General features: G+C 42.7%; 1 protein-coding gene across 3 annotated transcripts in view; it reads left to right on the top strand.

Annotated features, from left to right (window-relative positions):
- The window catches only part of SHROOM4 (shroom family member 4), a 262413-nt gene extending 246188 nt beyond the window's left edge, over positions 1-16225 (top strand). For all 3 annotated transcript variants that reach the window (XM_010821949.4, XM_015461686.3, XM_010821952.4), the window contains 5 exons: positions 853-1665; positions 5902-6051; positions 6940-7120; positions 10975-11244; positions 12131-16225. In XM_010821949.4, the coding sequence (XP_010820251.1) occupies positions 853-1665; positions 5902-6051; positions 6940-7120; positions 10975-11244; positions 12131-12400 (1684 nt within the window). In that variant the 3' untranslated portion in view covers positions 12401-16225. The remainder of the gene's footprint in view (positions 1-852; positions 1666-5901; positions 6052-6939; positions 7121-10974; positions 11245-12130) is intronic.
- The last annotated feature ends 2509 nt before the right edge of the window (positions 16226-18734 follow it).

Here is an 18734-nt window from a genome sequence, read left to right as displayed (position 1 = left end):
GTATGGGGAGGGAGGAGGGAGGAGGGTTCAGGATGGGGAACACATGTATACCTGTGGTGGATTCATTTTGATATTTGGCAAAACTAATACAATTATGTAAAGTTTAAAAATAAAATAAAATTAATTAAAAAAAAAATAAAATAAAATAGGGGGAAAAAAAAAAAAATCCTAGTTCTGCCACTTACTGCTAATAGCTCTGTGACCCAGAGCAACGACTGGGTTATAATTGTAATAGATACTTCCTAGACTTGTTGTGAGGATTAAAGAAGTTAAGACATGGAAATCGCTTAAAACCATGTCTGGCACCTAGATGTTAGCTATCAATGTTATATATCATATATTAGTATTACTAATATTTTTTTAATCCCCCTCATTTTTTTAAATTTTATTTTATTTAACTTTACAATATTGTATTGGTTTTGCCATATATCAAAATGAATCTGCCACAGGTATACATGTGTTCCCCATCCTGAACCCTCCTCCCTCCTCTCTCCCCATACCATCCCTCTGGGTTGTCTCAGTGCACCAGCCCCAAGCATCCAGTATCGTGCATCGAACCTAGACTGGCGACTCGTTTCATATATGATATTATACATGTTTCAATGCCATTCTCCCAAATCATCCCACCCTCTCCCTTATATGGAATTTAGAAAGATGGTAACAATAACCCTGTATACGAGACAGCAAAAGAGACACTGATGTACAGAACAGTATTACTAATATTATTACATTTACTACCTATATTATATTGTTTTGTTGCCATTTTAAAATTTACATAAATGAGGTTATCTAAAGTTATGGGACCATCTGCAGTGTGCTTGTTTTATCCAGCCTTCATCTGCTGTTTTGCAGGGAAATGGCTCATTCCAAGGCTAGCTTTTCATGGGCAACCCCATTCCATCCTTGCCTTGAGAACCCAGCACTGGACTTGTCAAACTACCGAGCAGTCTCTTCTCTTGACCTCCTTGGAGACTTTAAGCACTCCTCCAAAAAAACAGAGGAAACCTCCGTTTATGAAGAGGAGAGCTCCCTAGCCTCCATGCCTCGCCCACTGCGCAGCCGTGCCTTCTCAGAAAGCCACATCACCCTGGATCCTCAGAGTTCCCAGGTCTGGGAGCAGCATAGGAAGGAGCTCTTCAACAAAGTTGATGAGACCCAGCCAGATGCTCTGGGTGCCAGGAAGAAGGCCTTTCCTCCTCCTCGTCCTCCTCCTCCCAACTGGGAGAAGTACAGGCTCTTCCGTGCAGCCCAGCAACAGCAACAGCAGCAAAAGCAGCAGCAGCAAGAGGAGGAAGAAGAGGAGGAGGAGGAAGAGGAAGAAGAAGAGGAGGAAGGGGTAGAGGAGGAGGAAGAAGAGGAGGAAGCGGGGGAGGAGGAGGAGCTGCCACCCCAGTATTTCAGTTCAGAAACCACTGGTTCTGGTGCCCTCCATCCTGAGGAGGTTCTGGAGCAGCCCCAGCTTCCGGCCTTTGGCCACCTGGAGGCCCCGAGGCAGGGCTCACAAAGCCTCCCAGCAGAGCCAGAATCCTTTGCTCTGCGTTCCAGTGATTTCCTGCCTCCAGTAAGGGGCCACTTGGGATCTCAAGCTGAAAAGGCTCAACCTCCTTGTTATTATGGCATTGGTGGGCTTTGGAGGACATCAGAGCAGGAGACCACTGATTCCAAGTAAGTGCTTATGAAAGACACTAGGTCCCTGAAGAGGGGGCAGCATGAGTTTGAATTCCATCTCCACCATTTGCCAGCTGTATGACCTTCGACTGGTCAATTAAACTATTCCCAGTCTCATTTTTTCTCACCTGGAAAATGGGCATGATTCTACCTATTTCACGTGGTTCTTGTGAGAATGAGGATAATCCACGTAAAGGACATAGCCCCATGCTTAGCACATAGTAGGTGCTCAGTAGGTGGCTCAGACGATAAAGAATCTGCCTGCAGTGCAGGAGACCCAGGTTTGATCTCTGTGTCAGGAAGATCCCCTGAAGAAGGGCATGGCTACCCACTCCAGTATTCTTGTGTGGAGAATCCCATGGGGTCACAAAGAGTCAGAGTGACTGAGTGACTAACCCTATCCTAAATAGCACTATTGAGATACTGTATTTATCGTTTCTAGTTTGTCTTTAAGGTACTCATCAGTTTCTGGCCCCTGAGGGAGAAGGCATTAAAACTTTGTTGCCTTTTCCAGAAGCCTGGTTCAAGTCCTCTTCTGCCTTTTCTTTTGCTTGCTCTCTAGAATAAATCGCCAGCTCACAACCTGACTGCCTGGGCTTCTAAACTCTTCCCCTGTGCCCAGTATCAAAGGTGTTCCTGGAGTTGACCATTCCTTACAACAGCCAAAGGCATTCTTTTCACCTTCCACTTTATTCATCACCCCACCCTTACTTCCTCTGCCTCTTTCCTCTGAAGCATTTGCTTCAGCAAGCAAATGGTACTACCAAAAGTGGTAGTTGACAGAGTTAGCTGTCTGGGCAGAGAGGCTGAAGCAGGAGTGTAGTTTGACTGGAGAACTGTTCCCTTCACCGTGCCCATGCTCAGCAGCATGCCCCACACTGTGTGGTTGTCCTCTGTGCTCCAAAACAAGAGCTTTGACTTTCAGTTCTGCCAGTCCTCCTGCAGAGAGCTCCACCCACTCTCTGCAGGAGGTGGGGATAAGGGGCAGGTGTCTATCCTTTAAGTGCTTTCCTTAAATAACATTACAGAAGGAACTTGCCTGAGTTTTGTTGCTATTAGAAGTACCTTGTTATTGTGTCTTTTACTGATGGACAGATCTGTTACTTGATTATCTGGAGCTGCTGCTGCTAAGTCGCTTCAGTCGTGTCGGACTCTGTGCAACCCCATAGATGGCAGCCCACCAGGCTCCACTGTCCCTGGGATTCTCCAGGCAAGAACACTGGAGTGGGTGGCCATTTCCTTCTCCATTGCATGAAAGTGAAAAGTGAAAGTGAAGTCGCTCAGTCGTGTCTGACTCCTAGCAACCCCATGGACTGCAGCCTACTAGGTTCCTCCATCCATGGGATTTTCCAGGCAAGAGTACTGGAGTGGGTTGCCATTGCCTTCTCCATATCTGGAGCTAGCTAAGAAGTTTTCCAGCCTCACATGCCACAAGCCCAGCACTTACAGGGCCTGGCTCCCAGACATGGAGATCTCTTATCAGATCTCTAATGGCTCTTTCTCAAGCTGCCCATCTATCTGAAAGCATTCTTATTGTAATTAGAGAGCATCATGGAGTTTCCATGATCTATAGTGAACTTTGTTATGAGTAAGAAATAAAGTTTTATCATTTTAACCCAATGAGATTTCTAGGTTGTTTATTTATTACAACAGTGATGTAGCCCAAAGTTAATAATACAACACAGATGGGGTTTTGATCCTGAACCCAAGTTCTAGTATTGACCACTTGATTCCCCATCTCACTGATTATGATAGAAATTGCAGCTCCTTGAATACCTAAGGCTACTCTTAAAATCCTGTGCTCTAGGTCTTCTAATAATTTTATAAGTACCTAATATTCTATTAAACCCCATTCTTTGAAAATACACAAAAGAAAGCTTTGTGGAAAGTGACTGTGGATTGTTATCTATCACAGCAGGGAAAAGGTAAGCCAACATAGCACATAATCGACACTTAATATTTTGGAAGAGGGAATGAATAAATGAATGAATGAATACGTATTAAGCATATGCTATATGCCAGACACTGCTTGTCATTTTAAATCTATTATTTCATTGAATCCTCCCAATGACCCTATGAGCCCTTATCCTTATTTGACAAATAATGAAACTAAAGCTGAGTAAAATAAGGGACTACTTAACTCTGAATTACACAGAAAAGACTCAAAGCCAGATCTGACTCTAAAAATCTATGCTTCTTTTCCCATTCTGGGCAGCCCCTCTCAGGGAGCTCTGGTTCCTGCAGTAGCCAGGCCTTCACTTAGATCTCATGTCTCCTGGAAGGCAATGTGCACCAGAGGTAGTAAAGCCCCAGGCTTACCCCTTCCAGCCTCCTAGTCCTTCCTCTTCTATGTACTTCTGTTCACTGTGGCACCTTGTCCAGAGAGAAGGAAATTGCTAGTACTAGGGATTTTATAACTTAGTCTACAGATTTGTTTTTGCTTAATGACTGTGGGATGTGAGGGGAAACATTTGCACAAAAACCTGGCTTGTGGTGGCAAAAAATCAATTATATATGCTTCTTTGAGTGATGGAGATTTAAGGAACATCATTCCCAACATAGCTAATATTTCATTGCCTGTTCTCTGTGTGCCAAGTATTGTTCTAAGCACTTTTGTGTATTGACTGACTTAATCTTCACAACAAACCTATGAAATAGATACCATTAGTCTCCTACATTTTTTTAGATGAGGAAAGTGAGGCACAGGGATATAAAGTAAGTTGCAGAAGATCATAAGTAGCCAGAACCCAGATTGTCTGGCTCACTGTGCCCACTGCATCACCCCGGGAACTCCTCAAGAAGATCCTATTCCAGACCCTCAGAGCACAGAGTTCTACCCAGCAGGAAGTTTTTAAGGTTTTATAAGAGAAAGTAGTACTAAGGGCAAGTAGATGTGTAATATTTTGAATCTAAAATGTAAAAAAAAAAAAAAAAAAGACATCCTAATTTCAGCCAAGTTAAACTAGAGTATCTCTATAACCCACATACTCTTTTGTTAAAAAATGTCAGGATACACATAGAAGCAGGTGAGTGGAATTATCGAGTGTTGGTTAAATCTAATAACTGATTCAAGTACAGGTATAGTTTGCTTTATGGACTCTGTGCATTTCTTCTCAGTAGTCTGGAGAAGGAATCTGCTTTTCATATCAAATTTTGTTATCAAAGTCAGATTATGATCTTATAGATCTCCAATAACCTTTGCCCTATTAATGGAGTGAATGAGGAAAGGAGCCTAGAACATAGTGCCTGATATGATACACTATAATATAGTACAGGGCCATGTCTGCTAGGGAACTGAGTCACATCCACTTTCAAAATTTTTCTCCAGTTTTATTGACATATAATTGATGTATAGCTGCATTCTTTAAAAAAATAAAACTTCTGTGCTTGCTTTCAGTATTTCATAACTCTCAACTCACACACATGCCCTAAATATTTTTCTTATATAATTCTTTTAGGAATTCCCCAAGTTCATACATTCATATTCCCTCTAGAACATTCTCTCTTCTCTGCTAACATATAATCCAGCCAGAAAATCCCTTACATGCAGGGTTTTATATGACGTCAAGTTGTCCCTTTGGCAGTATAATATAGTGGCTAAAAGCACAGATTCTGGAGTTAGGTCACCTGGGTCTAAATTTTGAATTTGCCATCTACTGTCTGATGACCCCGGGAAAGTCACTTTACCTCTCAGTGCCTCATGTTCCTTATCTGTAAAATGGTTGTCCTGAACATTACATTTTATATCTATATTTACACACACACCCACACATGTCTTAGGACAGCTCCTGGGCATAGTAAGCACTATGTGAATATTAGCTAGTAGCAGTCTTATCCATGCTATTAGCTTAAAAACCTACACATAAAATGAATACCTAGGATGAGAAATATTGGCATGCCTAAATTTCTTTTGTATGATGAATTAGGAGACAGCATAGTGTGAATCAGTAAATAGCTGTGGAGCCTTTTACCCATTATTTTTGACCTTTATCTAAGAGCTGCAAATAGCTGCAAAAATGACTAATGAGTGTCTCCTATTTTTCCTTTCAAACTGCTAGAGGTTAGTGAAGGGGCAGTGACACAGACAGGTGGAGGGTAGCGGTGGCTGGGAGGCAGCAAGAACATAGTGGGTATGGGTCTCCCCCTTACATAAACCATAGATGGAATTATTTGCCTCTCCATTACTGAACCCTAACATTGAAGCATTTCTTCTCATTTCTTTCCTCACATCAGACCAGAAGCTTTGATGGCGGAAGAGTCCAAATCCAAACCAGCATGGAGCCAGAGCTACTTCTTTCCTGAGGAGCAGTTCTCTTTCATGGGCTGGGGCTCAGATAAGCAGCACCTCAACCCTTCAGGCTTCAGTGAACCCAAGACAACAGGGTTTGCTATTACACTTGTCAAGTCCATGGGCACCGCTTGTTTTATTCCCATTTTATTCTGCAGCCATGGAAGAGGCTGGGGCCATTGGGGATATACCAGAAGTGAAGAGATGTTATCTCTTCTCAGGCCAAAGACCTGCGCCACATCAGGCAATCTCAGAAGAGCTCACGAGAGATGTTGTACACCATGACAAGTCTCTGGCAGGGGTACTAAACCCAGCCTCCAACATGGTGACAATTGCTGAGGTCCTGGGTGACCTCTTTGCTGTGGGAGAACTGCAGTGTGTGTGTGTGGGGAGGGGGGGTTATTTCCAGCAGGAGTGGCACCGCCAAGAAAGAAGAAATGATGAGGGTGTCCAGGAAAGCCATGGGATGCCTTTGTAAGCCAGCAGACTAGATAGACCTGGGGGTGGGCTGGCATCCAGGATGGGTAGGAGGGAGGCCAACAGTCTTAAAGGATGAATAGCTAAGGTCTCAGACATGTTCTTACCATGTAGCCCCTTCCTAGGGACCCGTATATTGAGACCATGAACCAAGGAGAATCATTGATGATCAGAAACCCAGAACTTCAGGAGACTATTTTTTTCTGGATTTTAGTAGGGTATTAATGATGAAACCCATTGATCACTAAAGAAGTCTCACTAGCTGTGGAAGTCAGGGATGTAGAAATAGCCTTCTCATTTCTTCAAGTTGGCCTTAACTTGGTTTCTGGAAAAAGCCTTCATATGGCCTGTTTATGTTTGAACAGGCCCTCCTAGTCCATTATTTCCTTATTTTACAACTCTTTGGTGAACCTGGGTCCCATTTTACAAATGGAGAAATAAAGAAGCAGAAAGGTTAGCAGATTCTCAACAGAGGTACTCAAATGTTCATTTTTTTGTTTCCACAGACAAGATTTTCAGCACTTCTCACCTCCTCAGGGGGCCCCAGGGATCCCTACCTCTTATTCAGCTTATTACAATATTTCTGTGGCCAAAGCAGAGCTGTTGAACAAGTTGAAAGACCAACCTGAGATGTTAGAGATTGGCCTAGGAGAGGAGGAAATTGACCACGAACTGGCTCAAAAAAAGGTGATGTTTTTGGCATGCCTTAGAGGTTTTCACCATTTGCTTGAGTGTGGCTAGAGGTTGACCTGCCTTCTACCTTCTCCAGAATATCTTGGTGCATTCCTATATCTTCAGTATAGAAATCAAATAGCCTCTCTAGGTTTCTCACAAATGCAGCTCCAGTCTCTTTTTGATCTAGGCAATAGCAATAATAATAATACAGTAACCATCATCATCATCATCACCACAGTGTTGCTCAAATCCTAAAAACAACTCCACAAGGTAGGCATTACTGTGTTCTTTTTACCAGTTGAGAGGACCAGGCTACCCAGAGTTACAGACTAAGGGTAAATCCAGGACTCGGAGTCAGTGCTCTCTGACTTTCTACTCTGAAATAAGCAAGCCTTGTTAAATAACTTGTTATCCAAGGCACATCCGAAGTTTTGCTAGTGAGCTCTAACCGGTGGCAGCAATTGATTGTATTCTCTATAACTTTCTGGAGGAGAGAACAGACTGACCAAGAAAGAAAAGAAAAAAAAAAATTATAGGCCAGTCAACTTTAATATTTATTTGCAAGTATAATCAATTATCTCTTAAAAATACTAGAATAGATAAATGGAGATGATGTTGTTGTTCTGAAGCCTCCCCTTTCTTCCTCTAAGTACCCCTAGCGTGGGTTTCTAATCAAATTCCTGGAATCACTTTGCCCTCCCTGCACTTACCCCTTTTATTTCATAAGCAAATAGGGTTTCCATGGCAACCTCAAAGGCCCAATTTACTACTTGGTAGACATCTGAGCTCAATGTAAATTGCTCTTCTGCCCATATTTATTATGAAGGACACAACCTGTACAAAAGCTCAAGGCCATTTGCAAGAGACCCCCACCACTTTCCAATCTGAAGCAAAGGGTCAGGGAAAGAATAGGAGACATGGTGGAATCAAAGTTTTATTGATTCAGATGCCTGCTTCCTTGGATTCCATGTTTCCTGAGCATGACAAGGCTCCTCCTGGCTTAGCCAGGACCTTTTTATTAGGAGCAAGCCTAATAAATGTCTGACGAGGAGAAGCAAGAAATGATCAGAAATGGCAAAGCACAGAACAGCAGATAGTGAATTGAAGTGATTGTGGGTAGACTAGGACAGTTTTTGTCTCTGAAGAAAATAGGTGAGGAAGGTCACCAATCTGCAATATCCCAGAACAGTCACTCAGCTCTAGCTGGTCTGTGATGACTCCACAGCTCTATCCACTACACTTTCCCTAGAGTTGAAGTTCAGGTTGCAAAGCCAAGTGCTGAGAAACAAAGGGCTGTGTCCACTTTCATCACTCAGGTCTATGGAACCAAAGAGCTGGGGTTGGGTAGGTGATTTTCCAAGTTGATCATTTGGCCCCCAGCCTTCCCTTGTCCTTGGCATTGAGTTTTGTTTGGGAAATTAGAGGGTGTGGATATAACAGAGCCTCTTGGCATCTAATTGTGTTGCCTGATTCATATCATTGATCCTTAATTCCCAGTGGGTTTTGAAATTTTCCCTATATGTCTACCTGTTACATTTTACATTAAGATAATGGTGATCTCCTGACTTTTGACCGCTTCTGAAATATGACAACTGGCCCAGACCCAGAGCAGGCTCTCTTGTCCTTTGTCACCTTGGACATCTCTAAATAAATGACTAGAAAGGAATATGCTCTAGATAACTACAGGCCTATGGTCTGAGAGTTCCTGGCCAGGAAGACTACACTGAAGCATATTTCCTATATACAAGACAATATTCTAAGCATGTAGCATGTATTAATTATGTTATGTATTTCATTCACATAACAACACTATGAGTTAGTAATACTGTTACTCCATCTTTTAGATGGTAAAATTGAGGCACATAGAAGTTGAGTAATTTGCTCAAGTTCACACCACTATTTTGTGTCAGAGCTGGAGTTCAAACCCATGTAGTCTGGCATCAGAGTCCTTGCCCTTAACTATAATGTGATACTGACTGCAAAGGCTGGGGGCAACCTGGGACAGGTCTATTCTTGTAAGGACCTTGCAGCTAGACAGGTTGCATTAGCTCAGAGTGCCTGGTGATTGTGGTGGCAGTTGCAGTAGCAGTAGCAGTAACAGCATCAATAAATATGTATCGAGCACTTAATGTACCAGGCACAATACTAAGTATTTTACTTCTATGATCTCATCTAACACTTACAACAATGGAGGGTTGGGGGCAGGAGACATACTTCTCCAATTTATAGATGAGAAAACAGAAGTCGTAGTAGGATTGAGTATCTTGTCCAAGGTTACACAGTTTGGAGGAGGTGGAATTGAAAACCAGATGTCTATAACTCCAAAACACCACTCTACCACACTACCTTCCCATAAGTGCAGTTCCACAACTGGTTACACCTATAGGGAGACAAATCAGAAGACACATATAGTGCTTCCCTTGAGAAACTTAGCCAGTAGTAGGAGAGGGATCAGATGCACACACAGAAAACAAAAAGTGAGCAACTTCAAATTACACTCTCAAGGGTTCTCATTTCAAAAGACTGAAGAGTGTAGAAAAGAAAAAGATAATTGAGACAGGAGTTATGGAGACAGGAGCTTCCAGTAGGGAGAGTGGGTCAGAGCTGGGCTCTAAAGAAAGAATGGGAATAGCCAAAGTAAAGGAAGAGATAAAGAGCTGGCAGAACTTCATAAGCAAATCAGGAACATAAGACTGATTGTTGTGAACACGTGAGGAGCTAATCCTCAGAGGTTCTGAGGAGTGAGATAATAATAGATATAATAATAGCTGAATAATAATAGCAGCTGCTTTTATTGAGTACTCAGTCTGTGCTAAACCTTTGGCATGCATTATGTCACTGAACCCTTATTACAATTCAGTGAAATAGGTACTGCAGTTACCCCCATACTACAGATGAAATAAAACTCCATAAAGAAATTCACCTAAGGACTTCCCTGGCACCCCAGTGGTTAGGACTCCATGCTTCTATTTCAGGGGGCACAAGTTTGATTCTTGGTCAAGGAACTAAGATCCTGCATGCTGTGTGGTATAGCCAAAAGAGAGAGAGAGAAAGGAAGGATGGGAAGATTTGGGAGAGTGACATTGAAACATGTAGAATATCATGTAAGAAACGAGTTGCCAATCCAGGTTCAATGCACGATACTGGATGCTTGGGGCTGGTGCACTGGGACGACCCAGAGGGATGGTGTGGGGAGGGAGGAGGGAGGAGGGTTCAGGATGGGGAACACATGTATGCCTGTGGCGGATTCATTTGATATTTGGCAAAACTAATACAATTATGTAAAGTTTAAAAATAAAATAAAATTAAAAAAAAAAAAAAAAGAAATGCACCTAAGGTCACATAGCTAGGAAGTGGCAGAGCTAGCAGTCAAACTTAGTCATTGTGACTCCAGAACTCCAGTCTTAACCAAAAAGCCTCAGAAGTCAAGCTGAGTGGGGGAAGATCTAGCGCAGTGCCATCAACATCAGAGGTACTAAAATGGAGTCAAGGAGAATTAAGGAAGCACAGGGAAATACTTGATGGCAGTGCTTTTCCAACCTATGCTCTCACAGACATTCCTTTTTATATTTAACAAACAGCAAGTATTTAGTGAATTACATTTGGCAAATGAGAATTAGCCGGTGGGTACCACTCATCTAACACCAAGACGTTTGGTGGTGACAGAGATTCCTGGCAGACCTGAAGGGATGGGGGAAAAGGCACCCATCCAGAAAACTGAAATTGCTCATGACTCTCAGGTTTCCTTTGTTTCCAATGACGAGGGTAGAGCCCACTATCTGTGACTTGAATCTCAAAACAGATGTTCCAGGCACAGATCTGTTTCTGTCGGTCCCCATTCTCATCCTTTGCTTTATTTCTCCTAGGTACAGCTTATTGACAGCATTGGCAGAAAACTCTCTGTCCTGCGGGAGGCCCAGCGAGGACTGCTGGAAGACATCACTGCCAATTCTGCCCTTGGGGAGGAGGTGGAGGCCAACCTAAAAGCCCTCTGCAAATCCAATGAGTTTGAAAAATACCGTTTATTTATCGGGGACCTGGACAAAGTAGTCAACCTGTTGCTGTCACTCTCTGGTCGGCTGGCACGGGTGGAGAATGCTCTCAACAGCATCGATTCAGAGGCCAACCAGGAGAAGGTAGGGTTGAGGTCTCCAGGGTATGGATGAAAGGAAGTGCCATATGCTTCTTCCCAGGACTTCTCCTTTCAGGTTTGGCTAGTCTGGGAGGCAGTAGATCGTAGTGTGAAGAATATAGGCACTGGCTTTTAAGTGGAAATTCTGGCTTTAGCACTAATTAACTGTGTGATTGTGGGCAAAGTCACCTAACCTCATCCTGTCTCCATCTCTTCAAAAGTGGGATGACCCTACTACCTATCTCATGAGGTTGTGTGACTTGAATTAGGTAATCTATGTTAATAATTTAAAACAGAGCCTAGAACAAGGTAATACTGAATCAGTGCTAGCTGCCAGTGATAGTAATAATAGTATCAAGTAGTTGAGATTAGGAGGCTGTCTATTTCATAGGTTGGAGCATTCTATGTACATTCTTAAACCCAAACTGCATTACCTCTTCCTGTCCAAGTGGATTTTAGATAAAAATTTGAATCCATAGTAAAAGGCACATATGCTTTTGCATACACACATGGATACATCCTCTCACACTCACAAACTATTTTGAAAACCATCATCACAGTGATGGTTTTTCACCAGATGGAACATGTGCCAGCTGGCTTTGTCAGAGCCTTCCTCCACCCCAACCCCAGTGGTGGTCCACAGAGTAAAAACAGTTTAGGGATGGAAAACAGTGGTCACACATCCCCCTGTCCAGAATTGCTGTTGTGTTTATCCTCCCCTTGCTACAGAAAGGAAAGTCTTTTGCATGAAGATGGCCTTCAGGGCAGGAAATCTAGACCTGGTGACTGAGCAGAGGGGCTAGTGGGTTTGTGGGAGCATCCTTCGTAGAGTACTGCATTGATGAGATAACTGGATTGGGATGGCCCTTATTGGTCTTCTGCTTCCCCAGTTGGTGCTGATAGAGAAGAAGCAGCAGCTGACAGGGCAGTTGGCAGATGCCAAGGAGCTGAAGGAGCATGTGGACCGTCGGGAGAAGTTGGTGTTTGGCATGGTCTCCCGTTACCTGCCTCAGGACCAGCTCCAAGATTACCAGCACTTTGTGAAGATGAAATCTGCTCTCATCATTGAACAGCGAGAGCTGGAAGAGAAGATCAAGCTCGGGGAAGAACAGCTCAAATGTCTCAGGGAAAGCCTGCTCCTGGGGCCCAGTAATTTCTAATTTCTACCAGCAGACTGCCTACACCATCCCTGCCCCACCACAGTGGGAAGTGCTTTCAGTCCTTGTTAGCAGTTTATTAGCAAATTAGATAGCAGTTAGTTAGCAGTTTGTTCCATATTCTCTCACTGCCCCTTAACCTAGTGGTGTTCCCAACCAGCTAAGAAGTCCTGGGGAGGCCCCAAGCTTCTACCTGAGAGAGAGCAGAAGCAAGAAGTAGGAGCTGAAGCAAAGTGTGATCATACAACCACACTCTCCTTCTCAGGTTGTATGGCCAAGTACTCACCTCACAACAGAACCAACAAAGTGCCTTCCTTCTTCTTTGTACTAGGATACCAGGAGCATCCTGCACTCACCACCCACCCAGACTTTGAAGTCTCAGAGAGCAGTTGCCCGTGCAGCTCCACTCTGTCCCAAGGCTTGTGGCCCAGACATTTCCCAGGGAGATCTGACTGTCTTGAGGACTTTACCTACCACCAGCTTTAGGGTCTCACTGCAGCTTTGCAGCAGGAAGCACAGACAGATAGATGACCTTTAACAGAACGTGAGCAAAAGTTGAGAATCCCCAGGTACCCTGCTAGAAGGAGCTATGCTTAAACAAGCTGGCTCTACTCCCACCTTCCACAGCATCTAACTGAGGGGTAGGAGGCCTATTTTTAGCCCTGGCTAGTGTGGCCCTCCCCTTGTACTAAGGCTTTGACTTACCACTTGAGGTTTCATCTTGCCTTTACATTACTGGGGGTTCCAAGTGCCTATCCTAAAGGCATCACACTATGGGGAATAGCTCTACTAAAGCTGACTTCTCGATACATGTTTTATTATTGGGGGAGAGGGGATTGTTATATTTTAAATTGCCTTTGGATTTTATTTATTTTTATGTCTTTATTATTTTTTTCTTTTTTAAACTAATAAGGTAAGAGGGGAGTTGGAGAGGGGGAAGTTAGCTGAGAAAGAAAGTATTTTCTGCAGATCAGCCTTAATCCACCATCGCTAGGTAAGTGGGCACCAAGGCCTTGAATTCTTCCCACCATAGCTGACAAGAGTCTGAGGGAGGAGTTCTCACTTCCAACTCAGAGCTATGGCCTGGCCCTATATTTCCCTTGAAGTCTGGATGACCATGAGCTTAGCGTTCCCCAATAGGCTTCAATTTTTTCTTGCTTTCTTTTTCTTGAAACCAAAGAAAGGGACAAAGGTTCAGTCATTTCTCTTCCATTTCCAAGCTGAGGAAGGCGTAGAGGTGAGCTCAGGAAGAGCTCCTCTATCTGTTGTTTTCTTAGCCTATGGCCTGGCTCAAGGAAGCAAAATTCATTGATAGCTGGAAGCTCCAGCCAGGGCCAGCCCCTCAGAACAAGTTATAATCCAGGATCTTAGGCACACAAATAATGAATGCTGCTCCTATGGTGAAGGTCCTATCACCAGTAGCCAGTTTCTATCCTGGAAAAGCCCCCAGGTGAGTGATGGCAGGAAAGGAATTGTGGCCAAACTCTGCCCTGTTATCCAGCTCAGTTACCTGTTCCTTGTTAACTGGGGCCCATGCTTGATATTGTACAATGCTGCTCAGACAGCCCAGGCGTCACTTCTAGTCACTGCTGAGTTCCTCCGGGTCCTTGGAGGTTAACTGTAGCAGCAAAGGTGCCTCATTCAACCAAAGAATTTGCCAAGGAACTCTGCTGCTGCTACAAATACTGGTTGCTAGCTTCTGTTTCCTCTTCATTGTATTTGGAAACAATGGAAGAATCCTTGCCAGCAGGGTGTCCTGGGGGAGGGGGGGACCTGAAGTACACTGTTGCTGTCAGAACCACTGTTAAAATATCAACCTGCCATTCTCCCATCAAGTGGAGGATTATACTTTATTCAGGATGGCTGATGGCTTATGAAAAGGCTAGGTTTATCTAAGCCAAGGTTGAGGAATATGGAGGAGTACTTCGAGTAGAAGCTGTGATTGCCATCTTTTTTCTTTTTAACAGGCTCTTAGACAAAGAGTGAGCAGGCTGAGACGTCCTGCTACTGGGGCAATGAGGCCATTGTATCCCATCTTTCTAAGATTTTTTTTTTTTTAGCCAGAACAACTTTTTGGGAATAGAGCCCAGGGAAAAGAGTGGCCACTTACATGGACACCATGACATGGTCTGGGCTTTTGTAGTCAGCATTAGAGTGCTGTGTGCTGTGCCTAGTTGTTTCTGACTCCTTGTGACCCCATGGACTGTAGCCCACCAGGCTCCTCTGTCCCTGGGATTTCCCAGGCAAGAACACTGGAGTAGGTTGCCATTTCCTTCTCCACAGCATTAGAATGATTGTACCTTAAATGTACCTTAAGTATATCAGACTAAAGTGGAGTTGGAGAAGACTCTTGAGAGTCCCTTGGACTTCAAGGAGATCCAACCAGTCCATCCTAAAGGAAATCAGCCCCGAATATTCATTGGAAGGGCTGATGCTGAAGCTGAAACTCCAACACTGTGGCCACCTGATGCGAAGAACTAACTCATTGGAAAAGACCCTGATGCTGGGAAAGATTGAAGGCGGGAGGAGAAGGGGACGACAGAGGATGAGATGGTTGGATGGCATCACTGACTCAATGGACATGAGTTTGAGTAAACTCTGGGAGTTGGTGATAGACAGGGAGGCCTGGCGTGCTGCAGTCCATGGGTTGCAGAGTCGGACACAACTGAGCAACTGAACTGAACTGAAAAAATACCATTGACTCTGGTTGTTTGTGTCCCTTATCCCACCTCCAGTTATTCTAAAATTGGAATCAGAGCACAAGAATGCTTTCTTCACACAGAGAGTCAATTTCCAAGGCACTTAATAAAAGAATCCCCAAACTGTATTGAGCAGTGAAGCTTGGCAGACAAAGGTGAACTACCAGACAGGCACAGATGCCCCACACTGCTGATGTGGCAGGCTCATTGTGGTGATAGCACTACAAAGTTGCCAGTATTTCTTGAGATGCAGTGTCTCTTGCCTATTCTCATTTCTTGGGCTCAGGCCTCCACCTGCCAGAAAGTAGCAGTTTGGAAGGCAGGCTGAGGAACTTCTCTAAAGACAGAGTTATTGGTCTTGACTTCTGCCTTCTCCTTTCAAATACCCATAGAGGCCACAGTGGATAATGGGTAAGCACAGTGGTTGAAATACAGAGAGAAATCAGTGTAAGGGGCTCTGGGTAATTGAGTCTCCTTGAGTCCTACCAGCTGCAAACTTAGCCAGGGAAGGGCAGTAAATACTCAAGGGGAACCCAAGAGAAAGGACAGAGACACTGAAAATAAAGCCCCAGAAAGGGAGAGAAAGAGACTGGAAGCCGAGGAACAGAGAGAGTGAAAAGATGAAAAGCCACTTTCAAGGGCCAGATTCAGGTTCTGTTCTCCATTTCACCTGATGTGCCCCAAAGCTGCCAAGGGGCACCAGAGCCTCAGCCTTAACTTCAGTCTCCCTAAAGGTGCTCTTCTGCCAGTAGCAGGCCCCAAATGGAGGAAGCTAGGCGCATTTTTAGACTACTTCCTCCTGTCTGGGGTTTGGTGTCTCCCACCGTTTTTGCCAAAGGAGTTGTCTATGCCGGTAATATTTCTGTAACAGCATATTATATTCTTTGCAAATTAGTAGGTCTTTAGAGGGGGGTGGGGCAGGGGCAATTTCTGTAGAAAAAGAACAAGTGTTTGTTGTACAACTATTGGGGGGGCATCTATCCCATGTGAAGCTATTATTTTTCTGAATCTTATTGTTTCTGCATTTGTGTCCTCCACCAATCCCTTCTTGGCTGACATTGATAATGCCTGCCAGATTGTCATCAAGGGTCATGCTTCAATAAAAGGTGCTAAGGACAAAAAAAAATAATTCTCATGTGTTTTGACTAAGGTGATGGAAATTCCCTAGCATTCTGCTGACAAGTGTTGGAAAGGAATTTGGTCACCTATCCATAGTCCTTCATAGATAACCATATGATCAGAGCCTTACCCACAGTCCTAAACCCTTACCCTGGCCCCTTAGGGATAGCACTGATACTTCACCATCTGTTATCCCCAGTACAATAATTGAAAATTCATGAAGAGTCAACAATAGGCATGATCTCAAGTGTAGACTGCAGCAGTATACAGAGTCCAGTTCTGGAGTCAATCCTGATCAGAGGTGAACCAATTTGTAAACCTCCTCCAATCCTGAATTCTGTCTACTAGTATCATCTGACTTCTACCTGATAATTTGGTCTCATACCTTTACTCTTAGTTGCTGATCAGTTCTCCAAGATAACCTCAAAATTCAGACCCAAATGCACTCCAGGCAGGTCCTGTGACCCTGAAAAGCTTACTTGCACCTCCTCCCATCTGTATATTATTCATATCCTAACTGATCTCGGCAGTGGAGTGGAAAGAGCCCAGTTTGGGCATTAGAATGAACTGTGTTCTAATCCTGATTTTGCCACTTCTGTGAATCTGGCTTATTTGCTCAGCTTCTGAGTTCATTTTCTTATCTATAAAATGGAAACTGTAATATGTATCTTACAGGACTGCTGTGGCTTAAAAATAAGAAATGATAGCCACCAGCTATGGAGAGATTGTTAGAAAGGCAGGATCCCAGTTTGCATTCAAAACCCACTGACAATAGTCTACATTTTAACTAGACTCCCAGGAGATTCATGTGCATATTAAAAGATGAGAAGCACTGACTTATCACAAACAGGCTCAGTAAATAGTAACTATCATTCTAGTCATTATTTATTCAACTCATTATTTTCTAATCCAGACATATCCTTGCTTTTCTCATACTTCTCACAACTGCCTGCCTATATGAATTTAGCAAGGTTGCAGCATACAAGATTGATATATAAAATCACTTCTGTTTCTGTACACTAGCAATGAACAATCTGAAGACAATTCTATTAATAGTTGCATCAAAAAGAATAAAATATTTAATACATTTAACAAAAGTATAAGAATTTTATACTAAAAGCTAAGAACATTGTTGACAGACATTTTAAAAATCTAAATAAATATAAATATATAAACCCTATGTTTATGGATTGGAAGACAATATTATATCACAGTACCACTCATATTGACCTACAGATTCAGTGCAAGCATTGTATTGAATGCTTTTTAGAATCCTTTTGAGAATCCTAGCTGGCTTCTTTGCATAAATGGAAAAGTCAAACCTAAAATTCATTCAGAATTGCAAGGGACCCAGAATAGTCAAGACAGTCTTTAAAAATAACAAAGCTGGAGGACTCACACTTCTCAATTTCAAAATCAAATCTCACCACAGAGCTACAGTAATCAAGATAGTATGATATATGCACAAAGATAGACATATAAAGAAATAGAATAATATTGAGAGTATAGAAATAAATCCTCATATTGATGGTCAGTTAATTTTCAATAGTGGTGCCAAGACAATAGAATGGAGAAAGAATAGTCAACAGATGATGCAGGGACAACTAGATATCCACATGGACAAGAATGAAGTTGAATCTCTTCCTTACACCATACAGCAAAATTAACTTGAAATGGATTATAAAACTCAATGTAAGTATTAAAACTATAAAATCCTTAGAAGAAAACATAGAAATAAATCTTTCTGGCTTTGGGTTAGGCAATGATTACTTAGGTAAAACCCCAAAAGCACAAGTGACAAAAATATCAGTAAGTTGGAGTATATAAAAATTTAAAACATTTTTGCTGCAAACAATACCATCAAGAAAGTGCAAAGACAGTCCACATAACTGGAAAAGTATATAATATTGGGCTTTTATTCAGAACATGTAAAGAACTCTTATGACTCAAAAATAACCAATTAAAAATGGGCAGACTTGTTTTTTTATCAAAATAGACATTCCTCCGAAGAATATATGTAAATGATCAGTAAGCACATAGGAAAATTCTCAAAGCTAAGGAACCATAAATCGAAACCACAATGATATACCAATTCATACCTAGTATGATGACTATAATAAAGTCTAACAAGTGTTGGTGAGGATATGAAGAAATTGAAACCCATACATTGCTTTTGGGTAAAATGTAAAGCGATGTGGCCATGCTGGAAAGTAATTTGCCAGTTTCTTTTAATGTTAAACATAGAGTTTCCATATGACATAGCAATACCACTCTTCGGCATACACCCAAGAGAATTGAAAACAGGCATTCAAACAAAAATATGTACACAGATCTTCAAAGCAGCATTATTCATAACAGCCAAAATGTAGAAACAACCTAAATGTCTATCAACTGACAAAGGGGTAAACATTGGTGGGTTATTATTCAGCCATAAAAAGGAATGAGGTACTGACATCTGCCACAACATGGATGAACTTTGAAAATGTTATGCTAAGTGAAGGAAGCCAGTCACAAAAGGT

This window comes from Bos taurus, chromosome X (assembly GCF_002263795.3).
Source record: "Bos taurus isolate L1 Dominette 01449 registration number 42190680 breed Hereford chromosome X, ARS-UCD2.0, whole genome shotgun sequence".
NCBI lineage: Eukaryota > Metazoa > Chordata > Mammalia > Artiodactyla > Bovidae > Bos > Bos taurus.
This window is presented reverse-complemented; position numbering and strand designations above follow the sequence as displayed.